Source organism: Coffea arabica, chromosome 3c, assembly GCF_036785885.1.
Source record: "Coffea arabica cultivar ET-39 chromosome 3c, Coffea Arabica ET-39 HiFi, whole genome shotgun sequence".
In the NCBI taxonomy this organism is placed as follows: domain Eukaryota; kingdom Viridiplantae; phylum Streptophyta; class Magnoliopsida; order Gentianales; family Rubiaceae; genus Coffea; species Coffea arabica.
The window spans coordinates 34,682,380-34,699,422 of NC_092314.1; the positions used below are offsets into that span (position 1 = coordinate 34,682,380).

At 33.3% G+C, this 17,043-nt stretch overlaps 1 protein-coding gene and 1 long non-coding RNA gene across 3 annotated transcripts; one reads left to right on the plus strand and one right to left on the minus strand.

Moving 5' to 3' along the window:
- The first annotated feature begins 1,739 nt into the window (after nucleotides 1-1,739).
- LOC113734955 (uncharacterized) lies at nucleotides 1,740-4,345 on the plus strand. Its single transcript, XR_003459473.2, has 3 exons — nucleotides 1,740-1,991; nucleotides 2,092-2,178; nucleotides 4,047-4,345. It is a non-coding gene; the product is annotated as an uncharacterized lncRNA (long non-coding RNA).
- Nucleotides 4,346-5,583: 1,238 nt separating this feature from the next.
- On the minus strand, nucleotides 5,584-11,662 carry LOC113734954 (uncharacterized). 2 transcript variants are annotated; one of them, XM_072082568.1, is made up of 11 exons: nucleotides 11,170-11,662; nucleotides 10,218-10,344; nucleotides 9,691-9,842; nucleotides 9,385-9,587; nucleotides 8,273-8,554; nucleotides 8,122-8,180; nucleotides 7,554-7,590; nucleotides 7,353-7,424; nucleotides 7,093-7,243; nucleotides 6,683-6,814; nucleotides 5,584-6,401 (listed from the first exon to the last, which is right to left on the minus strand). In XM_072082568.1, the coding sequence occupies exons 2-11, from the start codon at nucleotides 10,333-10,335 to the stop codon at nucleotides 5,982-5,984; spliced, it is 1,626 nt and encodes a 541-aa protein (XP_071938669.1). In that variant the 5' UTR covers nucleotides 10,336-10,344; nucleotides 11,170-11,662; the 3' UTR covers nucleotides 5,584-5,981. The 2 variants fall into 2 exon arrangements, with proteins under 2 accessions (XP_071938669.1, XP_027117545.1); XM_027261744.2 differs by having other exon boundaries at nucleotides 9,691-9,824; nucleotides 11,170-11,661.
- Between the last annotated feature and the right edge of the window lie 5,381 nt (nucleotides 11,663-17,043).

A 17,043-nucleotide genomic window follows, 5' to 3' on the forward strand; every position in this document is an offset into this window, starting at 1 on the left:
GAAAAATAAGAATGCTTGGGATAGGTAATAATTCTCATGGCCTTGCCATGGTAGTACAAGAAATGGCTCCAAAATCGGGATCATTAGTATAGTGCTCTTTAATTAACTCAAAATCAATCAATTTAGCATCAAAAGTAGTGATTAAAGTGTATCTTCATGACAATGCATTTGCCACGACATTGCTCTTCTCGAGATTATACTTGATTACGAAGGGAAAGCTATCAATGAATGCTATCCATCTTGCATGTTGCTTGCTCAACTTATTTTGAGACTTGAGGTATTTAAGCGACTCATGATCAGTATATAAAACAAACTCCTTAAGGCTTAGGTAGTGCTGCCAAATTTGCAAAACTCTAACCAATGCATAAAGCTCCTTATCATAGGTGGAGTAGTTCAAAGAAACACCATTAAGCTTGTCACTAAAGTAAGCTACCGGTTTCCCTTCTTAAAGCAACACCGCTTCGACACCTATACCAGAAGTATCACACTCAATTTCAAAAGTCTTATCAAAATTTGGCAAACTAAATACAAGTGCATGTATGAGCTTGTGTTTAAATAATTAAAACGACTTAGTTTGTTTATTTTCCCAATGAAAGGCTTGGTTCTTCTTGGTGATTGAAGTATGTGGTGCAACAATTGTACTAAAATCTTTGACAAAACGATGATAAAAACTAGGCAAAACATGAAAACTCCTTATTTCACTAATAGAAGTAGGGATAGGCCATTCAAAGATTGCTTTCACTTTGTCTTGATCAACATGTATACCCTGCGGACTTACAACATATCTTAAGAACATAATTTGATCAGTGCAGAAAGTACACTTTTTGAGGTAAGCATACAATTGTTCCTTTCGAAGAACCTCTAGGACAGCTTGTACATGCATGACATGCTCCTCTAAACTCTTACTATAAATGAGTATATCATCAAAATAAACAATTACAAATTTACCTAAGAATGCACGTCAGACATGATTTATTAGACGCATGAATGTGTTAGGTGCATTGTTAACCCAAAAGGCATAACTAACCAATTCATACAAACTATGTTGTATCTTAAATACAGTTTTCCATTCATTTCCTTCTTTCATCCTTATTTGATGATATCCACTTTTAAAATCAATTTTAGTAAAAATCACAGCACCATGCAGTTCATTAAGCATATCGTCAAGTTTAGGAATAGAATGACAATTAGTGTGTTTGGATTGTAAGTTATTTCCCCAAATATATTTGTTTACATCACCATTACAATTTCCAATACACCTTTTTATCTTTCCAATTACCTTTTTATCTCACATACATCACATCACAAAAAGTGCTACAGTAAAAATATCTCAAATAACTTACAACCCAAACACACTCAATATTTTACTATTATAGCATTAATGGCACGATAATTGGTGCACATTCTCCATGTTCCATCTTTCTATGGCACAAGTATTATTGGGACCGCACAAGGACTTAGATTTTCACACACCCAACCCTTACTCAAAAGCTTATTGAATTATCAAATAAAATAATAGTGTTTTATGTTATACTATATAAACTATATTTGCAAAGTGTGTAAATTAAAATTGAATCTTCTATAAATGTATGTATCTCTTTACAATATTTAAAATCTAAAAGTAGATTATTTATAAGTTTTAAATAAATAAATAAATATATGTATATGTGTGTGTGTATGTGTATGTATTTGCGTTTATATTATTTTAATGACATATAGATTCAATCACCTATTTACGGGTTGAACCGATGATCCATCTAATCGGTGCCAAGTCGGGATTATAACTACGGTGCACCTGCAATCTGTGGCCAAACCTCCACTGGAGAAATCACCGAGCATTAAACCCTAATTCTCCCCTCCCTCTCCAAAGGAAAAAAATGATCAGACAGAGGTTAGGATGGTTTGCTTTCGGTTTCACTGCGGCCTCTGCGACAATCGGCGTCTTTGTCTACAAAGACCTTCAGGCCCATCGCAACGCTCACTTTTCCCAAGTAAAAGAACCCAAAAAAAAAAAAAAAAAATCTTCGATTTTTATATATTTGTGAAATTTCAGAGTTATATATATTTTTCTTGATACTTTTGGTGTAACAGGCTAACGAGGAATACAATGTCCTTAATACGAGAGTTACTAATCTGGAACGGGTTTGCCTGAATAATCCCAAATCTAATGTCCAATCGGTACGCAATGGAAATTTTAATTTGCTGGCTGCAATTGTTATTTAGTTTGTGTTTATTCTGGTTAGATTTTATTTTTAGTGTTATTATAATTTTATGTATTATACTTTTAGGGTTATCATGTAGATTATGTACTTGTTTGGTCCCTGGTTTTAATTGATTGAGATACAATTTGTAGTTTCTGTTATATGGCATCAAAGGATTTGTATTATTGAGTTCAGTTGCTTTAGGAGTTTTGGCTAGGTTAAGCTGGTTTGTTAGTATCTAAGGTAAAAAGGTAGAATTTCTGATTCGAATCCGTTTAGATTTTTTTATTGGTTTTTTTAGGAATTTTTTTCTGTATTACCCTTTTGGGTAATGCGAACAGCAGTAGTGGTCAGTAAATGCGTTGGGAGTAATGGATAAATAAGTTTCTGAATCCACATTCCCAGCTGTAGTTTTATTGGTCCTGTCCACTACTGTTGCTTCACACTTTCACGTGCACCATCCCCTGCACAATGACATGATTCAGAAACAAAGAAGAGGTTGAATCTGAATCTTGTTTGGATATGCAGCATGGCAGCATAAGATCAACATTAGTCTTTTGGACTTTGTTATTATGATAGTGCTTTGTGTCTATTGTCATCTAAGAATGTGGAACTTTTAGAAGCAATTGTTGTTCATTTATTATTAGGTTTTGATTGAAATTTAAGTACCAAAAGTTGTATCTTTCTGTTACTCAATGTCATGAAATCTTTGTTGTACTTCTTGAAGTAGACTGCCATTAATGTTTGTTTAGAAAAAGTATTCTTCGTTAGTCCTTGACAGATTTTGAACATTCCATTGTTTAGCAACAGGTTCCACATGTCTCACACTTTTGTGTCAAGTATTTTAACCCTGAAACGTCACAAAGGATTCATCAATTATGGCCTATTAGAATCAAGGGACTAACTTATGGTCTAAGTCATTCATTGACGAAAAGATTGTTTATTGCATTATACTTGTTTCTACATTTAATTTTCCTTCATCCAAGTTTTTTGTCCAAATTTCTTCTTACAGTATTTAAACTTTTCAATTTCCTGACAATATAGCTTAAGAAAGAAAGGTTCCTAAAACCAAATAATTAAATGAATGAATGTAGTGCAAGGAAGGTTCTTTTTAACCAAAAAGGTCCTGTAGGGACTTTTGATCAGCAGGCACAACACTGTTTTGGTTTTATTGTTTCTCCTTTTGAGTGGTGCAGTTATAATAGGAGAAGTGTTGCAACTCTGCAATATCTGTCTTTTGTTGTTTATTCATCAAAATTTGACCTCATTAGACAAGTAGTTGCAAGTGAAATTGCATCCCAAAACATATCTAGAGGAAAGTGATGGTTTGAAGTCCAATTTCACTTGTCATATTATATGGACCAAGTATCAGAGTTTGCCCTTTCCTAATCCTTATGGAGATGGAAGAGAAGGAATTAGAAGACAAAACTGAGTGAGAGAGAAAAGAACAAACAGTTAACTTCAATACTTAAGAATTGACAGATTTTCTTTCTGCTATTATTTCTATTTTTTGTTTTGTAAGCCAAATAAGGATTAGAAGATATTAAAACATTGGATCGTCTATTTTCTCCAAGAATTTTCTTAGGAGATTTAAACTTATGTTGATGCCTTGTCTTTAATTGTTCTTCTACAGGATTGAGATTTAGATCTTAAGTCTACCTCTTTTGTATTTAAGAGCAAACTTGCATCTTTGTGATTTTAAATTACTCTAAATAATCTTGACGAACAAGATAGGTTTGGTTTATTTTGCTTATTTTGGTAAGAAAAGATCATAGATTGTATTGCTGCTTCAATGGCCATGCAGTTGTTGCTTACAGCTTTTGCACCTTTTATCCCCCTTTGCAGGGTGGTAGTGATTTGAAATAATTACGTGGAGTGCTGTTTTATTGGGACTTCAACTCATCATAGATTTTGAGTGTCGACAATTGCAAGGTTATATTGTTCTGGAATTTTTTTCTGGCCATCCTGGGTTCATTGTACATTATGGCCTTATGCCGTTTTGGTATTTTCAGCAATTATTGGATTTAAAAAGTATAATTTCTAATCTGTTTACAGTTACTCTATTTCTGGGAATTATATGATTCTGATTTGACACTGAAAGATAGGTGCATATTTTGGAATAACATTAGTGTATATGGAGGCTCTCTCTCTCTCTCCCTCTCTCCCTCTTCACTGTCTGTCTGTTTCTCTCTGTTATTTCATTTATTTTTCTTTGAATGTGGAATTTTTGTTGGCTACTTGGTGCTTTTAATAGATTTAGTGATTGACTGTTTTTGTGGGCAATGATGTTTTATATACCTTGAATGCACTATAAAGTTCCTCATGTAATTTAGTGAGCAGCCTAAAAATTGAAATCTATCATCTATTCTGTGTCCCTACGTTGATTTGAATATATTGTTGTTGATGCAATATAAAGTCTTTTGGTTAGTTTTTTGAGCTTGACAAATTTCTTTTGTAGTCCTTTTGGATTTAAGAATTTGGGCACAATTGATTTACTATCTTTAGCATAGAACGCTTCTAAGTTTCATAGAATGTTTAAGTTTTGATTAAGAACTTTTGATCAAATCCATAGGATTCAATAGTACTATTTTGAGTAATCATTAAATTTATAGATTTTGATATCGAAGATGATTACATTTACTTTCAAAGATGATTACATTTACTTTCTTTCCCCTGAATAATATGATTTTGATCTAACAATGAAAGATAGGGGCATATTTGACTATAATATTAATATATCAAAAGGCTCTCTCTCCCTCGCCTCTCCCCCCACTTTCGCTGTCTCTGTGTATATGTTGTATTAAGTGGTATAATTTGCTTTTCTTTGAATTCAGAGATTTTGTTTGCTAATCGGGGCTTTTAATTGATTTAGCAAATGAAAGTTTCTAAGTGGAAACGATGTTGTTTGGTTTTTCTTTTGACTTCTGGATTTTTATAGCTGTAAATGCACTAAAAATTTCCTCATGTAATTTAGGATGTGGCCTGCTAATTTAAATCTATCTTCTATAATGTATCCCTACGTCCATTTGAGTTTCTTATATTGTCGATGCAATATGTGTGTCACTTGGTTTTGAGCTTAATGAATTTCTTTTGGAATCCATCTGCATCGTAGGATTTCGACACAATTTTTTTTGAAATAGTTGCATTGAACACACCTATGTTTCTTAGAATGTGTAAGTTGCGAGCACTACTTTTCATCAGATCCATAGGGATAGGGAATACTATTTGACAGATTTGGAATTCATAATAAACTACTCACTTCATAAGCTGCTTGCCATTCTAACTCCAGTTAGTATATTAGAATCCTATTTCAATTTTCTTGTCATTTAACAATGTAGTATACATATTTCTTTGGAAATCTGTCCAAATTAAAGTCAAATAATGCGGATGGAAACTTAGTGTTTCATTCCCTGTAGAATAAATGTCTTTGTTGCCTCAATTCACAGTAACCAGTGTTTAAGACTATATACAGAGTATCTGTAGAATGAGTACTTTTTAAGCTGTACACATTTCTTATGAAAAGAATTATAAATGAATAACTGAGGGGTTTGTCCCCATTGATGGCATTCTATGAATATAGGGTTGATTCTATAGAACTATTCTTGTGGAGAATAAATGTGTTGAATTGTATCATGTTTTCCTAAGCTATCTAGTTGATTTTTTCAAAATTTGCTGGTTTGTATATATCTAGCTATAATTTTAAATCTAACTCTTCAACTTGATAGCACCCCTGTGATTCATGTTTCTACTGTCGGTGTTGTTGTGGAGGTTGGTTGTTACTTAAAGAACTGAACTAGGTATTGAGCCATTATTAGGTGCCTCAGCTGTTCCTGATTCCAGCTTGTCTGCTGATGTTGAAAAGGGTTTCATAGAACCATCTGAAGAATGCTGGTACTGCTCATAGTGTGCTTTAGTTGTCCATAATAGAATTAAAGCCACCATTACCGTTGACAAGAATACCATTGCTGCCCAGACCATCCTTGTGTATCGTTTTAGGGGTTTACAGTGTGTGTTTAGGATTTCTGAAAAGGCGGTTGTTACTGTCTGACACTCAACCAGGCTTTCCATATCAGGATATTCATTCAGTAACCTCTGTATTGAAGTTGTGTATATCTCCAATCTATTGTAGTACTTGGTGGGAATTACAATTCCTCCCGTGCAACCTTGCTCAGAATCAGGACATGTCACCTGCTTCAATAGCTTGATGTAGAAAAGAAATGGAAAAAATGTTAGGAGAGATTCATGTTTCCTAAAAGTACACATTGTTCTTTGATCAGTTGATTTTCATTTCTTTATAAGATCATGCAGTAGGGCTGATGAAAATAGCTTATAATTCAAGTAAGTTCATTTAAAAATTTTGCAGCAGTTTGCTTGAAATTAGAATGCTGCATGTAATAAACAGTCAGGTCTTCGTAGGCACACAAATCATTTGTTTCTGCAGCATCTAATGTTTGTATCGAGTCTTTAGCTATTTTGCATACCTGTGGAATATCCCCTATTTTATATGCGTTGGCTGGACAATCTTGTGGCTGGTAGTGATAATGTGGTGGTCCTGAGAAAGGATTGCAGATTTGAAATATGTTTCCATATCTGGTAGAAATGTTGCTGTTTACCTGCCATATTATAAGATATTCAGAAAGAGGAGTCAGTGACTGCCATTATTTGCTCCTTTTGCACCAATAAGTGAGTACTACTAGTAGTATACTGCATTCTTGGAGATGATAGTAAACTACTAGTAAAAGGACTTCTATGTGCATTTTTTCTGTGTGCTCCCCTTTCCCCTCTCCTTTCGTTTGCAATTAAGCTGTTCATTTTTTATTACGTACGGACGGAAGGTTACAAATTTTTAGTTAAATTTACATAGTAAAACTTGACTGGTTGGTGATCCTACCTCGTGAACCACGTTGTATACCTCTGCACTGACATGACGAAGAACTGATTTGGCTGACGAAAGTTCATCGCAAGGTAGAATTGAACTCAAGCTGTTGTTGTACGGATCTTGTCGGAATCCTTCAAGGGCTGTGCATGTGTCATCTGCAAAACTGGAAACAGCAAATATTTTTACTTGTATCTATGGAAACTGCCCTTCTTATTTGCCATTTGGTTGTATGATGAAACTTTGCACAAAAAGGTACTCTGAATAAGACATACTTTTCTATGAAAAAGTAGATTCCGGAAAACAACCAGCACAAGACTGTGAGGATCCAACATAGTATAACCATCCTGCAAAAGTGACAAGCTTGTTAGGAAAATTTGCTTTTTCAAATTATTATTATTATTATCATCATCAAAATAGATTTTGGCGTTTCAATAAAAGTGATCTTCATCTTACATGGAAAGCAAGATACTTACAGGCGAAGAATTCTTCGTAATTTTAGGACTCCAGAAACTGCAGATATAGAAGTTTCACCATTAGGAACAATAATTCTAAAGATGCAACATTGAAATCAACTTGAAATTCTTTTTGTTTTCCGGCAACGATAACAATTGTATAACAACTTAAAATTTTGATCTTTTAGATTTTCCAACCTAGGTTGGTCAGTTTATACATTTCTTTTAAATAGAATATTTTGCATTATGCCCTTCAAGTGGTGTTGCAAGGGGAAATAATTTGTTCTCAGTTTAGAATCTGAGAGTTCTTAATTAATTTTGTCGCATAAGATATTCTTAATGATGAATTTAGCTTCTGGTTGGACTTGTTCTGTCTATGATGTTAACACCACACATTTAGGATATGTATTGGCATTAGGAAGCAAGCGTACATAATGTGAAATGTCAATCATTGTATATACCTAAGACTGTGATTCGCATATTGGTGGGATTTCAATGAGAACTTAGTGGCTAACATATAACTGTTTTACCAGACTCTTAGTTGATAAATAGAAGAGAGAAAGGTATGTAATGCAAGTAATTTGCAGACCTGATAAAGCGATTGCTGCAACCAAGTTCAATGAAATTGTAACTGTAGTTATTATGTACCTGCAAGCAGAAAGAAGAGGTTATTCATCTAAATGTATGAAGGGAAGTATAAAATTGAATGTATTGACACTAAAGAGGGATTAAATGATTACACTATCTTGAGGCCGTTGTAGATTGCCCTCCTATGCTTCCTTGCTTGTCTGTGTATATCATCAGCCTCTGTATCAAGACTTTGGGCTGTAGATTTCAGGAACCTAGTGGCATCTCCACTTTCAGCATCTGCTGCCAAGTTAGCGCTCAGGTCTTTCATTGCTTCAGTTGTGTTATATATGGTATCAGATGCGTGGTCTGCCGTATCAATAAGAATATCTACCACCGTTGTGGCTCTCGAGTGAAATTTTGCATTTCCTCCCAAAAAAAGTCCGCACCCAATTCTGCATTTGATAATATTACAACAAACATTGAATCAGTGCTCTAAATTCTGCATTATGAAGGCGTGCCTAGTGACTTTTTAACTGCATTTCTCATAGCATTAATATGGACTATTGTCACCCTCAAGTTTTTACTCTGTCAGATATATTACTAATACTGGGTAGGATGATCAAGTTCACTAAGTCACTACAGCATTTAACCTAATACTGATAGCCTAATTAAGTCCGTTAACTCTTGTGCTTAGTCCAATTAAGTGTGTGTGAGTTTCTTTCAGTGTCTAGAAAAATTTAACCTAATACTGGGTTGAATGAGGATACTGATAGCCTATGCTACAGTCTGAGCAAAATTGCTCCTTTGAACTTTTGTGACATGGAGTGGAACTACTCCACCCCCATGGTGCTAAATGCACTACTGTAAAAATAGGACCCCTTGCTCCAACACTCTACAGTTTGGTTATGATATAAAATTCTATTGTTTCAGAAAAAAAAAAAAATTTAACCTATTGTTGTCATTGTTACTCTTTTTTTTTTGGCCTTCCCAAAGGCTGATATGCTGTTCAAAAACCAATTTTTGGTCCAACAAATCACATTGAGTTACCAATTAAGGCAAAGTGGAGTAAATTTGAAGTCCAGGCATTGACAGTGACAGAGAAATTCACATGCCTGATATTTTAAGAGTTTAAAATAAAATTAATCCAGGGAAAACTTAGTTGGAGCAAGAATAAGAAAGATTAAGAATCAGAGTGTTAGTCTCTGATCAATGGACATTGTAAAAAGAGGCAAACACTTGACATTGTTAAAGAAGCTAGAGGAGGGGATGTTCATTGACTTACATTGCCAAGATGGTGAAAAGAACTACTAAAACCCTAGACCATGGATAACACTTCTTTCGGCAAGATGATGTCTTCCTGAATTTTTCTTCTCTGTTCGTTTTCCAACAAAAGGAGGTCACTAGCGAATATGCTCCATATATCAGCCCACAAATCGCCCATAAAGCTGCAATGGCATATCCATATATGCCTGTGAAAGCGGTGGACTACAGAAAATCAAAAATAATGCATAAGTCGTAAAAATACATTTTTTTTTTCATATCATTTTTCACAGGAAAGATTAGAGAAAAAAAAATGCAGCATACTTACACTCCAATAATGCTTGTTGGTAATGTCATATCCTCCCCTATATTTCCTCAAATGGTCTAGGGGATCGGCTCGCACAGTGTCATCTGATTGTTTTACTTGTTCTGAAGCATTTTTGATTTGCTTTAACTGCCTTCCTGGAAACAAGAATACATCTAGTAAAAAACATGATTGAGTTAATATCGAGCGCATATGCATATTTTGGCCGAGTTTGGTGCATTGTTTATTAAGTTCACAAACAAAAAAAAAAAAAAAACTTAGTATCAGTATGAATTGCTGTTTTAGGGAAAATGTCTATTGATAAATTCTTTCTGATTTTTAATTTTCCCGAAGTATTTAGTAAAACTGGCCTAAAACATGCATTCAACAACCCATTTTTTTAAAATCATTTTGGAAAATTTTTAAGATTGCAAACTGATAAAAGAACCAAAAAGAAATTAACCATTTTTAAGGTTGCAAAAGGGGGCCTCTACTCTAAAACAAATTAAATATTATAATTAGCAAGTTGATGAGAGATAGGTAGTAGTCACCTGACTCAAAATTATCTGATGAGACTGTGAGTCCTGCAAGTTGTTTGACGTTTGGAGCGATAATCATTACCATGAGAATTAAAGTTGTAGCCATTTTTGAGCATCTTATGGAGCCCATGATTTGTACCTGTCATTTTAGTTCGTTAGTTTCTTAACAAGTTGAAATAAACAAATCGAATTTCTCATTCTCCTTTTGCAGCCAAAACTGCATTACTAGGAAACTAGAACCAAACCTTTCAGCAAAGTTTAACATTTAAAAAATGAAAAGAAACAAAAAGAAAATAAACACACACACACGCAACCTGCTCAACAATGGCTCCTTTGAAGTTTGAATGACTTAGTCAGACAACAGACAACATAAACTACCAAAGATCACGTTCCAGGTTATATACATGGTCAAGAATGAAGGGAGTTCAAGATTCAAAGGAGATATTGAATTGCTGTGTGGCAAGGACTTTAATGACATGATTTGTAGTTTTAGGAACTTCCAGAAAGGGAGAGGCAGAATAGGAAAGCCTCGTTATTTTCGAATGTTCACAAGTCAAGTTGGAAGCAATAAAGGAAGACTTGGAAATGGAAAAACTCTGAAGTTAATTGAAAATCTTCCCAGAAACCAGCCTAAGTGAGCGTATTCAAGGGATAATTTGAGTTGTCCACTTGCCAAAATGAGTACCATATTTCCTTAGAAGATGATTACATACAGTTTCCTTTGTTTGATTTTCCAAACATGCATTGAATTTCATCCATGACAATTCTTCTTATACATGGGCCAGGTTCTCTGGATATCAAGTCTCCAGAATCCACCCCCCCTTCCCTTGCCCTGCCTTTTTATTAACTTGGGTTCTAAACTACTGAACTGGACAAACAAAGGATGCAATCAGAACAAAGTATCATTGAGAAATGTAGAAAACCATGAAGGAAAAGAGAGAGAAACAAAATGGGAAAAACCCACCTGCAGAAAGTAAGACCGTCTTCTGTTGAATCTGCAGAACCTAAAAATGTGTCCCAGAGCTTTTGTTGAATGTTAACAGCCTAAGAACCTGATCTTTTCCTTGAGTTCAGTTTAAATTCTAGCTTGACGAAACCAACATGAGTGTCTTCACAAACTTGAACTCTCAAATCTGCATAAAAAATGGTGGGCGTTTTGTCCCCGAATTTGGCTTTGAAGACTCCTTTAAATCAATCAAGAACTTGAATTACATCAGAAAATGAATATATATCAGCAGAGAAAGCAGCTTATTGGTCCTTTTCTGCAGCATGAAGGCTCTATGAAGTGGGAACCTAAAACGTTTACGCTTCACATAAAAAGTCATACAAAGAAACGTATCTCTAGTGGGTTAGAATATTCAATTGTTTATGTTTGAGTCTTCATAGTGGAAAACTCAGGTCAAACACTTTCCAAGTTTCAAAAAGAAGCATCTCTGAAACCTTCAAATTTTCCGCATAATCTCTTCTTAATTTTGATGTGTCAAGAGCCCAACTTGGAATTCTCAAACTTAGGAAAACCATATTAATAATATTGTCTAGAATTGAATGTCGTGTTATTCATCTATCATGAAATAACGTCTAAACAATTCTTATTATTTTTTATTATTCATCTATCATGAAATAATATTTAAAAAATCTTTATTACTTATGCTATTCGTCGATCATAAAACAACATTTAAAAATCCTAATATGTAGATTACTATGTCAGACCTGAAATTTGAAAGAAAAAGTATATATAAATCTTGATTTTTATCAACTACTGATCTTTTTTCGAAAATAAAAATATATATATATATACATATCCAATAAATTGATTGTCTCGTGTGACTGCAAATGTTTACAAAAACTATGGTAGCATTTGTGAAAATTTTTACAAACTTCCCTAAAGTATAGACGTGTGAAATACTCTCTGAAATAAATTCTTATGCAAGAAAGGGAAAGGAACTTGAAGCTTCTTACCAACTTTTTTCCTCCACTCAGATAAGAACAAATAATTGGCATCTCTAGAAGCACAATTTTCATTCCTTTTCAATAGCTATAATGGGCTTGTGGGAAATGCATCTGATTCCATTAATTTTTAATTTTTCCCAAAGTCAAAAAACAACAAAAAGCTTTAGTTTGTGGTCAAGCTAATGACTTTTTTCGTCAGGGCTATGGTCATTTGCCGCTCATGCTTGGCTGCTAACAAGAAGGCCTTGAAAAATATTAATTATGCTTTGCAGCCGTATAGAATACGTGTGTGAAAACTGACTTTGCAAAAGCTTACGAAAGTGAAGACTTCAGCAAATTAATTAACAAAACTCTGAAAAAGATATCAAAACGAAGTTCATTGGGGTTCCCAGCGTATGCAGTAACTTAGTCAACTAAAGGATGTGGTCAAAAAGACGCCATGAAAGTGAAAAGGACTGTATCTTGGTGGGTAGGCTAAAGGAATGGTTCTTTGCACATTACCAATTTTGCATGGGGGATTAGGGATAATTTCAGAAACCTCCCCTGAGGTTTCTACTAATTTCAGTCAGCTCTTCTAAGGTTTCAAAAATTACATCTATCTCTCTTGTCCATTGAAAATGACAATACTATCCTTAATATTTTTAACAAAACTCTCTTGTTACCATGTTTAAGCAAAGGATGGATTATATATATATATATTTTTTACCATTTTCCTTCTTATTCATTTCTCTTATATTTCATTAGAAATATAGAAGAACTATCAATGTTGTCTCTAATATCTATCCAAATTACATTAAACTAGTAATATTTTTTTGATAACTTTTAATATTCTCCAATTTTTTTTGTAGCTCTTTTTTTTGGGTATCAAAATCAAGGATAAGTTAACAATGATTAAAAACAAATGGCCCAAAACCACTACCAAATTATGATATCCATAAATTTTCATTAAAAAAAATAGTCCATAAACTTTAAAAGAAACAAAATAGCACCTTTTCTCTATCTTCGAAAGAATTTATATTCCCAATAAAGCACTATGAAAAATACCCTATTATAGCAAAAGATTGATTGTTATAGTTGATTATTAAATAACAAATATTAGCATAAAAATTTTGTTTAGAAGAACAAATTGAACATTGTAAGATAAGGGCATTTTAGCGTATTCATTAAATTTTTTACTCTGTTTTAAAGTTTGGTTATCAAAGTGTCAAAGCAAGAGAGGTAAGTATAATTTTTAAAATATCAAGGGAACTAAAGTGAAATAGTAAGAAACCTCAAGGGAGGTTTCTGAAATTATCCAGGTGGTTTAAGATTTCAAGCTTTTTGTGTCAAAGGGAGGAATTTGACATCTATTCTCAATGGCTACTGGCCAGCATTTATTAGGACATGAGACAAGTCTAAATTGAATTTTGTTTAGTTTTGTTCATCTGGTGTAACGCTTACAAATATACCACATGCATCTATCAAAAATTATATCGGGCGGACAGAACTGGACAAAACTTAGTTAGAATAGGCTTTTACCAATTTATTATATCTTTTGCCTTAAAACTTATGTTCAATTTAGAATCTTGAATAGAAAATCCAAGTCTGAGAAGACATCCCCAAACTGATTGTGCGAGTTGAAATTATTACCATATATGTGAACAAAAAATGATATACCTATAGGTGGATTTCTTTCCTAAACATTATAAATTTGTCATTTCATAGCTGAGTTTGACACAAGCATTAAACGAATAAAAAAAATAAGCATGGAATTTACATTTTTTTGAAGGGTAAAAACAACAGTTCTTACTTATATCACAAAAAAAGTTGAGTTTTGTCTATAAAACTAAAAAGTTTGAAAAATAAAAATAAAAAAATTTATTTTTAAAAAATATAAACTATAAATATATAAGTTAAGTTTGTCCCACTAAAACTTTGGAAAAGAAAAAAAAAAAAAAAAGTCCGTCTCCCCGAACTCTTGAAATGGTCAAAATCTGGCTCTACCACTTATCATCTCACCAAGACCATTTCCTTGCATTCAATCTGAAAAAGTAAAATATCAAGGGACTTAAATGAAATTCGGAGTAACCTGAGTGGATACGTATGGTCCTCATCCACTTTTTTGGGAGTAAAAGTAAGCGGGAAATTTCGTTAGCTTTGGTATGGTATGGTGACGGGGTAGGTATAGAAAATTTTTGGCCATGGACCAGAAATTAGTTGACGTGATATGTACTTCGAATTTCACTATTTGGCTTTTTTAAGATTGAGAGTGATCATCAGAAAAAATGGCAATTTATAGGAAGAATTGGGTGTGGCCAAATCCACGCTATATATGTCATTCTAAATTTACATCTTGGTGCATGGATTCTTTGTACTATTCGTATTAAAATTTGTACAAGGTGTGAATTTAAAATTAAAAAATGTAAATTTATTATTTCCTTAAAAATTTCTGATTTTTTGCTTTTACATGTGAATGGGCTAGCTCAAAATTTTTAGTTATTACATATAAATGAGGTGACACATTATTCCTCATAGAGTAATTTTGAGGGTATCAAGTTCTCAAAAGCTTTTTTTTGCACAAGTTTGAACCATTAAATTAGATTCTTCAATACTTTAGTTTATTTGAAAAAAAAAACTATATTACATGACATACGACTTCTACAATAGATAGAAGTCAAATTATGGTGAATCTTTTTTATTTTAGAGATTTTTTATATTTGTATTTATCGTCGTATCGTGATTTTTAATCTCTTTTTATAGATGGACTCTTGTAATTTTAATTTGTTATGATGGCAATAATTAGATAAGGATTGAGAGATTATGCACGTGGGAACCAACATACCAAATAAGTAGTCGAATAAGGCATAATTAGATAAGGATTAAGAGATTATGCACGTGGGAACCAAGATACCAAATAAGTAGTCGAATAAGGCTATGTTAAATGCTTAATTCCTAGGCCAATTTAGTGCAAGGCATCCACAAATATGATATACCATATCACCAGCAGTAATGAGAGAAAATGATGTGCTTAATTAGCTTAATTATTAATATACATATGTATATATTTTTAAATTAATTTATTTTTTAATGTAAATGAAAGGTTCGAAATCAAGAATTCTCACTTATACTCCCTTTTGGAACCTTTCAATCCATCCCTTTCCCTAGTATAACATAATTGTGAAAAGTTGCTTCTAACGCATGTCAATCCATGTCCATATAGTGCCTAGGAATATATATAGTAAACGGTAGTCCACAGCAATGGGGGATAGCTTTACATTAACTTATATTGCACTTGGATAGAAGATTATTGCATTTCGTTTTTCAATTAACTCCACTGTTTTTCTGTCACTTACTCACTGTGCATCCTAAATTTTAATTTTGGATATTTTATAATGTAAACTCTCAATTTTAGACACTTTTTATGTCGTTCTCTAAAATTTGTTCAATTTAAGTCTAATCAATTGTAACATTAACAAAATTAGCGAGATAAAGGACGATGCAAATTCATGACAATGCGTCGTTTTGTTGTTCTACGTGCGATCACTTAGTAATTTTTGACCACTTTGAACACATTATCATTGATTTGCATGTTTCCAATCACTGTTGTTACACCGCTCATGCAGGTCACTACTCATGCGATAAGGAATTTCCCTACCTTGGGACAGTTACAGAGTTACTGCCGCCATTTACTGAGACTGCCATTCGAAGCTTATAACACTTCTCCTTCTGACCTTCGAGCACCGGGCAGGTGCGAGACCCTATCCATTGTTTTACGCCTTAGCAGAGCCCTGTGTCTTTAATAAACAATCACTGTCCACTGGTATGTGCGGCTTTACTAATCAAAAGATAGGAGAGCACCCCTTTTCTCAAAGTTATAGGGTCATTTTGCCGAGTTCCTTCAACATGGTTCTCTCAAGTCCCCTAGTACAGTCTACTTGTTCACCTGTGTCGGTTTGGGTTACAGTCAGTTCACCAAGATGATCGCCTTCCCATTTCGAAGTGTTTTTTCTAGAAGTATCAAACCTGTTAACTATGACAATAGTCGCAACTATAACCAGACTTGTGACTGTATTAAAATTGTTAGTAAAATTAATGAGATAAAAAACGATGCAAATTAATGATAACGTATTCTTTTATTTTTGTTACCATCTCTTGACTTCTTTTGTCTACTTTTAGTGTAGCGTAATGATTTCTGCGGTCCTTTATTTCATTAATTTTTCTCATATTGTTATTGATTAGATTTAAATGTCATAAACTGGAGAATTTAGGAGGTGAAGTATCCAAAATTGAGATTTTAGGGTGCAAAGCATTCAAAACTAAAATTTAGAATGCAAAATGAAAAAATAGTACAAGTTGGAGAGTCCAAAGTGAAGTAAGTCCTTTTTCTAATATAATTAATTGTAGCATTTTTTGTACGATATTCATGTGATAAAAATGTTATTGAAATCCAGATCCAAACAATATTTTCTTTTCAATTTTGGTGGTATAAATCTTTCTTTTTCTGGAAGAAGCAACAAACAATTAAAAAGTTAGTTTACATCCACAACTTTCTAATTAGTTTTTGTTTCTTGGTTCTTCCCATGTGAACCATTCTCCTACATTGTACCAATCGCAAGATAGCTCAACGATTGGATTAAAATCGAGTTAATAAACAGAATATAGCTAAAATGGATTCAAATTAATTACCCGTGTTTCTCAGTATAATATAATTTAAAGTAGGCCATGATTCATGTAATTTTAGCTAGAAGAATAAAGCATTCAAGTAAACCAGACACGCAGCGTTAAGTAATTAGAAAAAGATAAGAAGAATGTAGCATAAATAGCCTGTTTTACAGATGTTTCCATGTACATTCAGAAAGGACAACTTTTTGATAGTTTTAAAACTAAATCATTTTCTAGTAAAAAGTTT